The 15,581-nt window shown below is 43.1% G+C and overlaps 1 protein-coding gene and 1 pseudogene across 1 annotated transcript; one reads left to right on the top strand and one right to left on the bottom strand.

Moving 5' to 3' along the window:
* Nucleotides 1–1,280: 1,280 nt before the first annotated feature.
* LOC115201658 (ADP-ribosylation factor-like protein 3) lies at nt 1,281–7,826 on the bottom strand. The gene is made up of 6 exons (XM_029765463.1): nt 7,736–7,826; nt 7,070–7,213; nt 6,870–6,986; nt 3,800–3,850; nt 3,514–3,699; nt 1,281–3,090 (listed from the first exon to the last, which is right to left on the bottom strand). The coding sequence occupies exons 1-6, from the start codon at nt 7,736–7,738 to the stop codon at nt 3,043–3,045; spliced, it is 549 nt and encodes a 182-aa protein (XP_029621323.1). The 5' UTR covers nt 7,739–7,826; the 3' UTR covers nt 1,281–3,042.
* On the top strand, nt 7,736–13,572 carry LOC115201659 (sideroflexin-2-like; annotated as a pseudogene).
* Nucleotides 13,573–15,581: the final 2,009 nt, after the last annotated feature.

Here is a 15,581-nt window from a genome sequence, read left to right as displayed (position 1 = left end):
GACGGAAAGTCACATACAGTTAGCAGCATATGTAATCACACAGTGCCTGTGGCCCATGTAGGAAGCGAGAGGAGAGGCGAGAGAAAGAAGAGTTTCACAATGAGTCTTTGTAAGAGCAGAGACATTTTATAGTCCCACAGCCACAGGCCCTCAGAATGCATTTCTCGCTCACACACAGCTGGATGTCAAGTGTTTTATGGCCAGTGTTCTCTCCCCCGTAGCAGATGTGACACACCCACAACTATGTGCAGCAGGCCTGAACCAACCAAAAAACAGCTATGGTCTGACTTTAGTACTTAAACATAGGCCTGTAGGAGTCAAATGTGAGAGTGGTTAGGCTAACTGTAAAGTGGTTAGGCTAACTGTAGAGTGGTTAGGCTAACTGTAGAGTGGTTAGGCTAACTGTAGAGTGGTTAGGCTAACTGTAAAGGCTGCGAGCCACGACACACATTCACACAGAGAGAGCAGGCCCATTCAGGGGCCTGACCAGCTGGGCCCTGTAAATGTCAAAATCAGCTGACCCCACCTGCCGTGTGTGTGTGTGGCACTAGTGTTTTGGAGAGGGCTGTGGTGTGGGGTCTCCAGGGCCTGGCAATGACATGGGTCTGGGCAGGTGGCGGTGTTGTCTGGAGTAAAGTGGTGGAGTCCTCTACAGGACATCTCACAGAACTGTGTGTGTTTTGGCTGGGGGCATCTTCATACTACCATTCTACAGCCAGGTCAGAAAACAATGCTCTCTTTTTTCCCCCTCACATTTTATTCATCTACCTTCCATCCTTGGACAGATCACATTCAAAAAGGAAAAAGCCTTTTGTAGTGTAAATGCCCTCTAAAACCAAAGACAATGCATCACACCCGAGAAATACATTGTCATACAAATCGACCAACACCTATGACATATGCAGATATGATAGATTACATAGTACAGGTCTAATACGCACTCTACTATATGCACATAACATATGAATGGGGTTATATACAATTATAAACTGGGTGGTTTGAGCGCTGAATGCTGATTGGATGACAGTCATGGTATATCAGACTGTATACCACGGGCAAAACATTTATTTTTACTGCTCTAATTACGTTGGTAACCAGTTTATAATAGCAATAAGGCTCCTCAGGGGTTTGTGATATATGGCCAATATACCACAGATAAGGGCTGTGTCCAGGCACTCTGCGATGCGTCGTGCCTAAGAACAGCCCTAAGCAGTGGTATATTGTCCATATACCACACCCCCTCGTGCCTTATTGCTTAATTGATCATCAAAAAATGTGTATTTTTTCCATTTGATTGAATAGGCTTTGTCCGAAATGGCACACTATTCGCTATGTAGAGCTCTACTCAAATGGGCTGTGGCCGAAACTAGTTCATTATTTAGGTAACAGGGTGCCATTTCAGATTAGCCCTAAAGTGTATTTATTTGTTTTGTTATATATATATATTTTTTTTACATATTAACACGCATAACCTTTTCACAGGGGAGTAAAGCACAGAATTCAATGTTTCCCTGTCATCCTAGTAACCACAAACTGTTGTTTGCGAGCATCTCACAGTACGCTATTACCCTCTACTTCACCATAAATAAAGAATTACAAAAATATACCTCACTTCAAACAGAACTGCAGCAAGAAAGGAGCTTGTCATAGAATTAAAAACAACTGAACAAACTGAACGAAGGAGAATATGAGGGAGAGAGTGATGAGAGAGAATGAGAGGGTAGAAAGGTAGTCTGGATAACAGTCTCTTTGGCTATCAATCCACTCCTGTCATGCTTTGGAATATGACACAGAGCACAAGGAGTGGAATGTAAGCTAGAGAGACTGGTACCCAGGCTAGGAGAGAGAGAAGAGAGCTGGGTTTCCAGGACAACCTGTAAAGAGTGAGTGAATAGGCTGATATTGTGGTGAAGGACAGTATAAAGATCTGGAATGTCTCAGGGTGGAGTGTCTTGAAGGAGTGGAGGTAGGATGGTTAGGCTGGGGTGTCTTGAAGGAGTGCAGGTGGGATGGTTAGGCTGGGGTGGAGTGTCTTGAAGGAGTGGAGGTAGGATGGTTAGGCTGGAATGTCTTGAAGGACTGCAGGTGGGATGGTTAGGCTGGGGTGGAGTGTCTTGAAGGAGTGCAGGTGGGATGGTTAGGCTGGGGTGGAGTGTCTTGAAGGAGTGGAGGTGGGATGGTTAGGCTGGGGTGGAGTGTCTTTAAGGAGTGGAGGTGGGATGGTTAGGCTGGGGTGGAGTGTCTTGAAGGAGTGGAGGTGGGATGGTTAGGCTGGGGTGGAGTGTCTTGAAGGAGTGGAGGTAGGATGGTTAGGCTGGGGTGGAGTGTCTTGAAGGAGTGGAGGTGGGATGGTTAGGCTGGGGTGGAGTGTCTTTAAGGAGTGGAGGTGGGATGGTTAGGCTGGGGTGGAGTGTCTTTAAGGAGTGGAGGTAGGATGGTTAGGCTGGAATGTCTTGAAGGACTGCAGGTGGGATGGTTAGGCTGGAATGTCTTGATGGGCTAGAGTTGGGATGGTTAGGCTGGGGTGGAGTGTCTTGAAGGAGTGGAGGTGGGATGGTTAGGCTGGGGTGGAGTGTCTTGAAGGAGTGGAGGTGGGATGGTTAGGCTGGGGTGGAGTGTCTTTAAGGAGTGGAGGTGGGATGGTTAGGCTGGGGTGGAGTGTCTTGAAGGAGTGGAGGTAGGATGGTTAGGCTGGAATGTCTTGAAGGACTGCAGGTGGGATGGTTAGGCTGGAATGTCTTGATGGGCTAGAGTTGGGAGGGTAGGCTGGGGTGGAATGTCTTGACAGGGTGGAGGTGGGATGGTTAGGCTGGGGAGGGGGGTCTCTGGTCTCCTGGGATGAGCTCCCTTTGTACCCCCACTCCATTTTGAAGAGCAACATGGAAGTTGTAGTTCTAGCGAGAGTTGTAGTTTAGTAAACAATGTGTAGAAGCCAGCCAGGCGGTTAAAAACTCTTCAAGTCCATGTTGATTTAGTGTGTACATTCACAGGTACACCCTGTCCTCCCAAAGGCTCAGGGGTGTGTGAAAACGGACATCTGTGCTACTTCTTCTTAGCATTGACACTCTTACAGAGCCAGTTCATTCCGTCCTGAAAACAGATGGGAGGAAAATTACATTCCAATCAACATTTTTTTTTTTTTTCACCAGGTAGGCAAGTTGAGAACAAGTTCTCATTTACAACTGCGACCTGGCCAAGATAAATCATAGCAATTCGACACATACAACAACACAGAGTTACACATGGAGTAAAACAAACATACAGTCAATAATACAGTGGAAAAATAAGTCTATATACAATGTGAGCAAATTAGGTGAGATAAGGGAGGAAACGGCAATAAATAGGCCATGGTGGCGAAGTAAATACAATATAGCAATTAAAACACTGGAATGGTAGATTTGACAGTAGATGAGTGTGCAAAGTAGAAATACTGGGTGCAAAGGAGCAAAATAAAATAAATAAGTACAGTACAATTGAAAACACAAATTGCCCCTAAACCCTGTTGCATCTCACCTGTACCCCCTCCCCGGTGAGGGCAGAGCAGGACTGGATCTGCCAGACGCGGTCCCGGATGGTGTGCAGGTTGAGTCCCTCAGCGATCTCAGAGGCTGGGGCTGCCGTCAGCAGGTCCTGCTTGTTGGCAAATATCAGCACTGGAACCCCGCTCAGCTTCTCCTCATCCAACAGCTCAGCCAGCTCCTAGAACACACACATCAGCATGGGATCCCAATATAAACCTGTGTGTATGTAGAATATGCACATTACACAGCACACAAACATCACCTGAGACAAGACTCACCTGCCCCGTCTCCTCAAATCTTTTTCTGTCTGCACTGTCGATGACGTATATCTGAAACGCAGTAATGTTTCCATTCAAAAGTATTAGTAGCACACTTCTGGTGGTGTGTAAGTGTGTGTGTCTGTATATACAGTACCAGTCAAAAGTTTGGACATACCAACTCATTCAAGGGTTTTTCTTTATTTGTACTATTTTCCATAATATAGAATAATTGTGAAGACATAAAAACTATGAAATAACACATATGGAATCATGTAGTAACCAAAAAAGTGTTCAACAAATTATTCAAAGTAGCCACCCTCTGCCTTGATGACAGCTTTGCACACTTGGCATTCTCTCAACCAGCTTCATGAGGTAGTCACCTCAATAAAAGGTATGCCTTATTAAAAGTGAATTTGTGGAAATCGCTTTCCTTCTTAATGCATTCGAGCCAATCAGATGTTTTGAGACAAGGTAGGGGTGGTATACAGAAGATAGCCCTATTTGGTAAAAGACCACGTCCAAATTATGTGAAGAACAGCTCAAATAAGCAAAGAAAACAACAGTCCATCATTACTTGAAGACATGAAGGTCAGTCAATCCGGAAAATTTCCAGAACTTTGACAGTTTCTTTAAGTGCAGTCGCAAAAATCATCAAGCGCTATGATGAAACTGGCTCTCATGAGGACCGCCACAGGAAAGGAAGATCCAGAGTTACCTCTGCTGCAGAGGATACGTTCATTAGAGTTACCAGCCTCAGAAATTGTAGGCCAAATAAATGCTTCACAGAGTTCAAGTAACAAACAAACTCAACATCAACTGTTCAGAGGAGACTGCGTGAATCAGGCCTTCATGGTCAAATTGCTGCAAAGAAACCACTACTGAAGGACACCAATAAGAAGAGACTTGCTTGGGCCAAGAAACACGAGCAATGGACATTAGATGGGTGGAAATATGTCCTTTGGTCTGATGAGTCCAAATTTGAGATTGTTGGTTCCAACTGCTGTCTTTGTGATACGCAGAGTAGGTGAATGGATGATCTCTGCATGTGTGGTTCCCACCGTGAAGCATGGAGGAGGAGGTTTGATGGTGTTTTGCTGGTAACACTATCAGTGATCTATTTAGAATTCAAGGCAGACTTAACCAGCATGACTACCACAGCATTCTGCAGTGATACGCCATGTGTTATTTCATAGTTTTGATGTCTTCACTATTAGAAAATAGTAAAAATAAAGAAAAACCCTTGAATGAGTAGGTGTGACTGGTACTAAATATATATATATATATATATATTTATATATATATATATATATATTACACACATATATTACACACAGTTGAAGTCGAAGTTTACAAACACCTTAGCCAAATACATTTAAACTCAGTTTTTCACAATTCCTGACATTTAATCCTTGTAAAAATTCCCTGTTTTAGGTCAGTTAGGATCACCACTTTATTTTAAGAATGTGAAATGTCAGAATAATACTAGAGAGAATGATTTATTTCAGCTTTTATTTCTTTCATCACATTCCCAGTGGGTCAGAAGTTTACATACACTCAATTGGTATTTGGTAGCATTGCCTATAAATTGTTTAACTTGGGTCAAACGTTTTGGGTAGCCTTCCACAAGCTTCCCACAATAAGTTGGGTGAATTTTGGCCCATTCCTCCTGACAGAGCTGGTGTAACTGAGTCAGGTTTGTAGGCCTCCTTGCTCGCACACACTTTTTCAGTTCTGCCCACAAATTTTCTATGGGATTGAGGTCAGGGCTTTGTGATGGTCACTCCAATACCTTGACTTTGTTGTCCTTCAGCCATTTTGACACAACTTTGGAAGTATGCTTGTGGTCATTGTCCATTTGAAAGACCCATTTGTGACTTTAACTTCCTGATTGATGTCTTGAGATGTTGCTTCAATATATCCACATAATTTTCCTTCCCTCATGATGCCATCTATTTTGTGAAGTGCACCAGTCCCTCCTGCAGCAAAGCACCACCACAACATGATGCTGCCACCCCCGTGCTTCACGGTTGGGATGGTGTTCTTCGGCTTGCAAGTCTCCCCCTTTTTTTTCCAAACATAACGATGGTCATTATGGCCAAACAGTTCTATTTTTGTTTCATCAGACAAGAGGACATTTCTCCAAAAAGTACGATATTTGTCCCCATGTGCAGTTGCAAACAGTAGTATGTTTTTTTTATGGCGGTTTTGGAGCAGTGGCTTCTTCCTTGCCGAGCTGCCTTTCAGATTATGTCGATATAGGACTCGTTTTACTGTGGATATAGATACTTTTGTACCTGTTTCCTCCAGCATCTTCACAAGGTCCTTTGCTGTTGTTCTGGGATTGATTTGCACTTTTCAAACCAAAGTACGTTCATCTCTAGGAGACAGAACGCGGCTCCTTCCTGAGCAGTATGACAGCTGCGTGGTCCCATGGTGTTTATACTTGCGTACTATTGTTTGTACAGATGAACGTGGTACCTTCAGGCGTTTGGAAATTGCTCCCAAGGATGAACCAGACTTTCTGAGATCTCTGCTGGTTTCTTTTGATTTTCCCATGATTTCAAGCAAAGAGGCACTGAGTTTGAAGGTAGGCTTTGAAATACATTTACAGGTACACCTCCAATTGACTCAAATTATGTCAATTAGCATATCAGAAGCTTCTAAAGCCATGACATCATTTTCTGGAATATTCCAAGCTGTTTAAAGGCACAATCAACATAGTGTATGTAAACTTCTGACTCACTGGAATTGTGATACAGTGAATGATAAGTGAAATTACTTAACTTACTTGCCAAAACTATAGTTTTAACAAGAAATTTGTAGAGTGGTTAAAAAATGAGCTTTAATGACTCCAACCTAAGTGTATGTGTAACTCTGTGTTTTTGTATGTTGTCGAACTGCTTTGCTTTATCTTGGCCAGGTCGCAATTGTAAATGAGAACTTGTTCTCAACTTGCCTACCTGGTTAAATAAAGGTGAAATAAAATAAAAAAATGAAATAAAAATGTAAACTTCTGACTTCAACTGTATATATATATATATATATAAATAAGTAAGTGTGTGAAGGAAGCTATGGTTAAGCCACTCACCAGCACATCAGTGTTCTCAAAGTAGTTTCTCCAGTAGGGTCTGATCTTCCTCTGTCCCCCGATGTCCCACACATTCAACTTAAAACCCTGAGACTGAACACTCTTTATGTTGAAGCCCTGGAGAGAGAGAGGGTTTATAAGTGATAGTCTAGCACCAAACCCCTAGTGATGTGCGTATGCGTTCCCCAGTAGTACTGTACCTGTGTGGGGGTGATGTGACTGATGTCCTCGGAAGCCAGTTGTTTCAGCAGAGTGGTCTTTCCCCCGTTGTCCAAACCCAGCAACAAGATCCGAACCTCCTGATCTGGTGTGCTCTTTAGCTTCCGAAGGATTGACAGCAAACCCTGCAACATATCAAAACCCGATCCGTTATCAGTTATCCCGACACGTGACATGAGCAGCAGGAGCATACCTGCTTTCTAAATGAGCTAACTACAGTAACTAGCTATCTGGCTACTCGCATCCCTCCACAACAGGCTGATCAATTGCCTGCGACTCGAGCCTCAAGGATGCGCAGAGAGGACACAGAAAATAGAAGATGATTATCGAACTAATTATTCTCTCTCTAGGAATTCACGGTGGTTACAAATAGGGAAAGCGTTCTGAAGCGACTGAGCTAACTAATTATGTAGCTATCAATAGTTTCAAAGGGTTTAGCTATGCTAGGCTGCTAATCTCATGATAAACCAACAGAGCAACAAGACCGCTGCAGTCAGCTTTTCCCCAAATTGTTTTTATTTTTCACCAATTTATGAATGTCTTAGAAGGTACAGTGGCAACATTTTGAACAATCGTATTGTTAATTATGCCTTTACTTGATTCAATCTACATTATAATAGCTATTTATCGCAATAAATGTAACTCACCATCTTGTTGCTTTATCTCCCCAAGACGCTACGGACGTTACTAGGGCCCCGAGATGGGGTGATGACGTTCTACACAAGTTCACGCGAGAGCACAACAAGTGTGGGCGTAAACTAGGACACGTCACTTAGCGTTATAATTAGCCACTTTACTAGCGGAGGCATAAATAACAACAAGCTATCTTATTTCTTTATCATTGTGTCGTTTTAGCTGGATATAAATGAGTAGCTAGCTAACAAGCATTGTTGTCATGTTCTTATTTGCAATTTATTTTGTGTTTGATTTAGAAAGAGAAAAGTCAAGATCTGCTGCGTGCATGTTTTAAAGGATGAGATGACTGAAAGTTAATATAATAATTTATTTATTCCTTAAGTTATTTTTCTAGAGAGAGTGAGCTGCCCCGGTCTGTGGAGGAGGCGGGACCAGTGCACCCCTACAACGCAAACAACTACAATCCTCAGCTGAAACAATTAGCAATAGCAAGTTGTAACATTTTTGCAGTTCAGCTCTGAAAGGTAACGTATATGTTCAGTTGCTTTGTTTGCATTTATTGATACAGTTACAGTACGATTGTTTCGCTCTATGTTTTGCACCGTTTCGTATTTCTGGGCGTGCTTGTTGGACACAGCTGCTATTGTCCATGCTTCGCAAAATGCGGCTAGCTTGACAGGCAAGTTGTATCGGACTGTTGAATGACAGCTTTACGGTGATTCCAAGAATGTCCCCACAATATGTGATGGTCCAATTCATATGTGAGTGCAGCTGTTCTAGACATGAAATCGCAGATGCACTTGGCAAAGGATCGATGTCAACAATTATTCTCGACAGTCTTGTAAGATTGCATCGCATGTAAATTAGCTAGGTACTTGTTTCCTGCTGCAGTTTAAGTTAGTTTCTCTGTCATAAAAAGGCAATTATCACTCATGGTTGAACTGTTAGGACCCATTGGTAATCAGTACCTTAATTTCCTAGTCTGCTTTCCCTCATGTGTTACAGTTCTGCAGAACAGGTTTCACACCCTGTGTTTTTAGATCAGTGCAGATGAAGGAAGAGACAAGCAGAGGGGTTTTTGAGATGCAGAGGTAGGTGATTGACATCCAGTCTAACTAGACTGCCCTGTGGAAAATGAATACCTGTGGTTGATCATAGCCTTGCCTCAGACAAGTCTCAACCTCATCACATCACATACTTTAAGGCTTCTCTTCAACTCTCTCACCCCCTCTTATTAATTCACATCTTCCTCCCTGCACCTTTCTCTCCCTCTGCCCTTACTCTCTAATTCTCTTCACACCATCCATACCAAACGTTTGCTAATTAATTCATTTGTTCATATATTTATTTGTTTGTTCATATGTTGCTTTACTGAGATGCTAGATGCTATTCTGCTCAGTCAGTGTGCAGCTGCAGCAGAGAGAGTACACACCATGACCCTGCTGTTCAAACAAACAGCTCTGGTTCCAGCCTGCTTTCCCTGGGCCTGTGTGCATCTCAAAAGTCTTGACTGGCCTCCTCTTCTTCCTCCCCGCCTGATATCCTATCTCTGGCTGTTTGAAATGGGCAGGAAATGCTCCTTTGAATAACTTTGGAAGGGTGGATGATTAATTAATTGGTTATAAATGAAATCATTGATCAGTTCACTTCGTTGCGCTAGAGATAGAAACACTGCAGGAACCGCAGGGAGGTCTGCCCCAGGGTTGGGTTCAAAGGTTATGGCTAACTGGTCAGAGCAGGTTTGATTGGTTAGAAAGTAGGTTACCCACTGAACCCTGGGAGGGGAGATTGTTTTTACAAAGGAAAATGTGAATGATATGATACTGTAATAACATAGGTTGTCTCAAGATTAGACCTACGCTTTTTTAGGCCTATACTAAAGTGGGCTATTCTACAACTGAAAACAGGAAAAATAATCAACATGTCTTTCTGTTCTTCCAGGGGCAGGCCGGAGGGGCTGATTGGACCACGTTGATGTTGGTACAGGACCAAGGAGCTAAACGGTGACTGCAGACTCAACTCAGTTTGGGACAGCCGAGGTGGTTTGGAGACCTTGTTTGTGACTTTAGACCTAGGTGGTGGGGCGGAGGGTTACGATGGCTGTGAGCAGGTTTGACATAGATGTGCTGCGGTGGGATCAGTACACATTTATTGGCAGACTGAAGCACTTTGTCAACATCACAGACTGGAGGACAGCACTACTGCCAGACTCACGACTGGACGAGTCTAAAGCACTGGTGGAGAGCTGCAGGTAACGCACACGTACACACACACACACACACAGATACCTCGAGGTTAGAACGGTGGGCCAGTAACCTTAAGGTCGCTGGTTCGAATTACTTGAGCAAGGCCCTATTTGCTCCAGGGACGCTGGTAAAATAGTGGACCCTGGCTCTGACCCAAACTCTTTGCATGTGTCTCGGAGTTGGGATATGCTAGAAACACATTTCAAATACACACTTGTACAAGTGTGTTATAGGACAAATATTAATAAAATCCAACGAATGATATTATTATTATTTTAAACTGGGTGGTTCGCACACTGAATGCTGCTTGGCTGACAGCCGTGGTATATCAGACCGTATACCACGGGTATGACAAAACATTTATTTCTACTGCTCTAATTACGTTGGTAGCCAGCAATAAGGCACCTCGGGGGTTTGTGGTATATGGCGATATACCACGGCTATGGGCTGTATCCAGGCACTCCGCATTGCGTCGTGCGTAAGAACAGCACTTAGCCGTAGTATATTGGCCGTATACCACACCTCCTTGTGCCTTATTGCTTAATTATACCACTATGAAGTAGTAATTTCTCTGCAGTGTTATATCTACAGTTGTTGTTCCTCATGATGAGAACCTGGGTTATGTGTGGTTCTCCTGTTCTAGAGCAGCTTCCCTTCACCCTGGCACCACAGAAGAACAGCTCTATGACTCCGCATTTCACCGAGACACCGGCGATCGCATGAACCTGATTGGCCGAATGTCCTTCCATGTGCCCGGAGGGATGGCCATAACAGGCGGTATGCTACAGTTTTACAGGTACGTAAAACACACACACACACATATATATATATCTGACAAAATTATCGATCTATAGATGAACCAAAGATAGGTGAGTTTGGTGCAATGACTTCTAGTCATGTATTTCAAACCTCTCTCTCTCTCTCTCTCTCTCTCTCTCTCTCTCTCTCTCTCTCTCTCTCTCTCTCTCTCTCTCTCTCGGACAGTCCCTGCTGTATCTGGCAGTGAGTGAATCAGTCGTTTAACGTTATAGTAAACTACACCAACAGAAACGCTGCTTCCTCATCACCTCCAAGTAAGACCATGCAGACCACACACACAGCTACGCTGAATGTAATGTAATGCACATGGAGAATATCCAGAGCTATTTAAGTGTCTTACACTCTATCTCTGCTCTCCCTCTTCAGTCAGATAGGAGTAGCCTATTTAACAGCAACTAGCACTGCTCTAGCTACTGCTGTGGGACTCAACCTCTACACAAAGGTACAGTTTGATGCACAGACACACACACACTGGTTTGATTGATTACATGTTCCACTTCCCCTTCCTGTCTTGTCTCTGCCCCTTCCTGTAGAAAGCTCCTCCTTTGGTGGCGCCCTGGGTTCCATTTGAGGCGGTGGCATCAGCTAACTGTGTCAACATCCCAATGATGAGGCAACAGCAAGTTCATCTGTGCTCCTAGTGTATTAGCATCCCCATGAAGACACAACAGCGAGTTCATCTGTGCTCCTAGTGTATTAGCGTCCCCATGAAGACACAACAGTGAGTTCATCTGTGCTCCTAGTGTATTAGCATCCCCATGAAGACACAACAGCAAGTTCATCTGTGCTCCTAGTGTATTAGCGTCCCCATGAAGACACAACAGCGAGTTCATCTGTGCTCCTAGTGTATTAGCGTCCCCATGAAGACACAACAGTGAGTTCATCTGTGCTCCTAGTGTATTAGCGTCCCCATGAAGACACAACAGCAAGTTCATCTGTGCTCCTAGTGTATTAGCATCCCCATGAAGACACAACAGCGAGTTCATCTGTGCTCCTAGTGTATTAGCGTCCCCATGAAGACACAACAGCGAGTTGTTGACCATCTCCTTCTCTCCTCTCAGAGAGCTCCTGAATGGCATCTCTGTAACAGATGAGAATGGAAACAAACTGGGTCGTTCCAAGGTAATGTCTGAATAATTAAATATTCTACTAAATATCGTATTTCTGACTGTTATACAAGAGCAAAAAAATGAACATTTCCTCTTACTCGCGACAGAAAGCAGCTGTGAAGGGCATCACCCAGGTGGTAATTTCCCAGGTTACCATGCAGCACCGGGCATGAGTAGTGTCAGAGGTTTAAGAGGGAGGGCTGTAGAATTTGAGATCAGTCCTCGCTCCATAGACAATGGAAAGTGGTGCGTGATCCTGTTACTCCCTACAATGACTCATTCCTCTCCTTTTTCCACTTGCTCTCCTTTATCTATATTCTCACCTCCTGTGCTCCCTCTCTTCTTTCCCCCTCTCTTCTCCTAGTCATTTTCCCCATCATCATGCAGAGACTGGAGGATAACAAGTTTATGCAGGTGGGCCTTTCATCAAAACATCATTCTGCTACTAGACATGCATAGGCTAACTAGCTACAATGTTAGTGAATAAACATTCAGAGTTAAAGTTCTGTTGACTAAATATCCAGTTACATTGTTCTTGACTAAGTGTGCTTAGAGTGCAGATTGAGGTGCTGTTTGGTGAGCTAACCAGCCCTGTCTTTCTGTTAACAGAGGATCACCTTCGTCTCCCGACCTTTACAAGTGATGATGGTGGGAGCGTTGTAAGTAGGACTGTTTAGGAGGTTTCACCATGAAGATTGTTGTTTGGTACTACATTTCTAAGGGTGTGCCAAATGGCACCCTATTCCCTATATAGTGCACTACTTTTAACTAGAGCCCTATGGGGCCCTAGCCAAAAGTAGTGCACCATGTAGTAGGGAATGGGTTACCATTTGCGACGTAAACGTACTTGTCTCTGTCATAGTGGGCACACAGTCACCTAACCCTCCATGTCTGTTTTGCAGCCTGGTCTTCATGGTGCCGGCAGCCTGCTCCCTGTTCTCTCAGCAATGGTAAGTAGCTTGTCGACTGGGCAGCGTTCAGTAGGGCCCCTCCATGATGTTTTAACATCTCATCTTTACGATCAGCTATGGCATGTTGTAGGTGTTGTGGAAATTCTTACACAGGGACACGTTGTGGAAATTCTTACACAGGGACACTCGAAGTCAATCTTAAATGAATCATTGTTTATTGTCAGCGCGCTGGAGAGGTTCCAACAAACTTGAATGACCATAATGAACATCTGGCAGAAGCTCTAACAGGGTAGGCCCCTTAGTTCTCTTACATACTGCAGGGCAAGTCATATTTACATGATTTAGCTTATTCATAACGTTTGCGTCATTCATGTGACTGACCAATACCTCACAAGGCTTCTTCTCTCTAAGCTGAGACCTTGAAACTGAAATATCTTTCGTTCTCAAAACAAGGTCTGTGCGTACTGCTAAATTGCAGATATTGATAAGTGAGGATTTGTTCAATCAGTCACTTGCATGAACACAGAAATTAGTTATTAGAAAAGCACAAGTAAAACATTTCCATCACGTAGGATAGTGCTCAAGATCACCCCTTCCGTAACATATTAGACTTGGTTTGGATCTCACTCTCTCTTCCTCTCACTTTTTTTCAGCTCCATGGGCAGTGTACAATACGTCTACTTCAACAAGGGCCTCTGAACACAAACACACCTGCCTTCTTAATTGTCATGTCTTTCATTAAACTGAAGACATGTTTATCAAATAACTCTCTGTAATTATTATTACGCGATTAAACTGATTCATCGTTTAACTGTAATTAACTAGGAGGTCGGGGCACCAAGGAAAATATTCAGATTACAAAGTTATAATTTTCCTAATATAACTTTCAGATATTATAATATCTGATCTATTAGTCTTCTGATTAATGATGTATTCGTTTACCTCGTCAGTCTCATTCCAAACATCGTAAATTGTTGGTTATCTGCACGAACCCAGTCTTCACTATGAATCATCCATACATCAATTGTCTTAAAATCATTTATTTACTAACTAAGTAATTCACAGAAATGCATAACAAACAGATATGGTTACAAGGAAATGATAGGAGAATGTGCCCTAGTGGGCTAAACCGGCATGGCGGCTTGTTAGACAAAAGGTTGATAAGAGTTGATAATTATAACAATTGAAATGCTAATCCTTTGCACATGAATGCTCACTCATTCGGGAACAATTGCAATCAATATATATATATATATATATTTACACTCAGTGTGTCATCGGGATCTTTGTTGAAAAGTTTGTTCTGTTGGAGAGGTTGTCCTCGCGTTCTCTCTGTCTCTGTCTCTCTGTCTCTGTCTCTCTCTCTCTGTCTCTCTCTTTCTGTCTCTCTCTCTCTCTCGGTTAGAATGGACATTTCAAAGTGACATTCATTAATGTCGTTATAGGACAGATGTTTCGTCGGTCTTCGCGTTCAACGATACTGAATTCCTAGCTGCAGACTAGTAATTAATATCAAAGACTTGTTCTTATTCTGTATCGAAAGTTCAGAACGAGGAATGCATGGTCAAATCTTCAGCCAACTCGTAATGGAGGTCAGCTCGGTCTGGTGATAGAAACCCTGGGTGGGGGTTATATTCGGAAAAAGGCTGTCTCATGACGCCAGGTCCCGTCTGTTGATGGGGGCGTGCCGATGACTTGGTGAAACTTTAAACAGAAATACAATTCTCTCACATTAACATCTTACAAGCATCCCAACATATTCCAAATAGCTTTATCCTTATTCATTAATTTTATACAACCATTAGATGTAAGTCTCACAACTGAGGCTATTATATAAACAGCGCCATGGTAATGTGGCCGTATTGTCTCTCATGAGCTTCACAAAATTGTACCAAACGGACCAGTTCGTAGCTGGATTCTTCACCGATCTTTTATACCTTCTCCAGAAACATAAATGTCGTTCGGTTCTCCAGTCCTGTGAGGTGGAAGAATTCCTGGGTTCTTTCATGAAACCCACTCTCTCTTTATACTGTGGCCATGAGGCGGGACATTTTCTTAGGAATTTACGACCGCTCTCACAGAGCCTGGGTGGGGGAGACAGAGGTAGGGGGATGGTGCATAGAAAACCCAAAGAGGGCAACGTCATGACATAATCATCGGCCAAACAGGGAGAGCATCTGGGGGAAAAAAATGAAAAAATGAGCCAATCAGCATCCTTGGCGATGTCCAATAGGAACGCTTGTAGGAGAAATGGGTTTGTCTTTGTTTATTTTCAACAATTCTTTGTGATTGAAGTGATGTTCTCCAGAAGATAGAGATATGCCACTGTACTCCAAACTGTGCCTTTATCCACACTGGAAAAAGGTCAAATTTGGAGTACAGTGGCACATCCCATCCCTGCATTGAGGTGCGTTTTTCGACCCATATCTCATGACGGCGTGTGCGTGTGCGTGTGTGTGTAATTAATATATATACATTGTAAATAAGAATTTGTTCTTAACTGACTTGCCTAGTTAAATAAAGGATAATATGAGTCTCCACCGCTGAAATAACTTGTTTATTTGAAAGGTAAGCTTTAAGTGGGCATAGTCTGCTTAACTCAACCAAAAACACCTACATTTAGCTTTGTTTATGAACCAGAAAATAAGTTTATTTCAGCTTGTTTAACAAAGTTATCTTGCTAACTCGTTGAACCTACTTTGTAGTATACCCCTCTGGGCCAGTGAGACCAATGAGCCTCTCTAGCCTTTCCATGCATTGGCTAACATTTCC

This window comes from Salmo trutta, chromosome 10, assembly GCF_901001165.1.
Source record: "Salmo trutta chromosome 10, fSalTru1.1, whole genome shotgun sequence".
Taxonomy (NCBI): domain Eukaryota; kingdom Metazoa; phylum Chordata; class Actinopteri; order Salmoniformes; family Salmonidae; genus Salmo; species Salmo trutta.
The sequence above is the reverse complement of the archived record's forward strand: the minus strand, read 5'-3'. Positions and strand labels throughout refer to the sequence as shown.

What these genes read in the sequence shown, in the direction of transcription:
- LOC115201658 (XM_029765463.1), bottom strand. An exon ending in TTGAGAACACTGATGTGCTG is followed by an intron (nt 3,851 to 6,869) that starts GTGAGTGGCTTA and finishes ACTGCGTTTCAG; the next exon opens with ATATACGTCATCGACAGTGC. An exon ending in GATTTGAGGAGACGGGGCAG is followed by an intron (nt 3,700 to 3,799) that starts GTGAGTCTTGTC and finishes TGTGTGTTCTAG; the next exon opens with GAGCTGGCTGAGCTGTTGGA.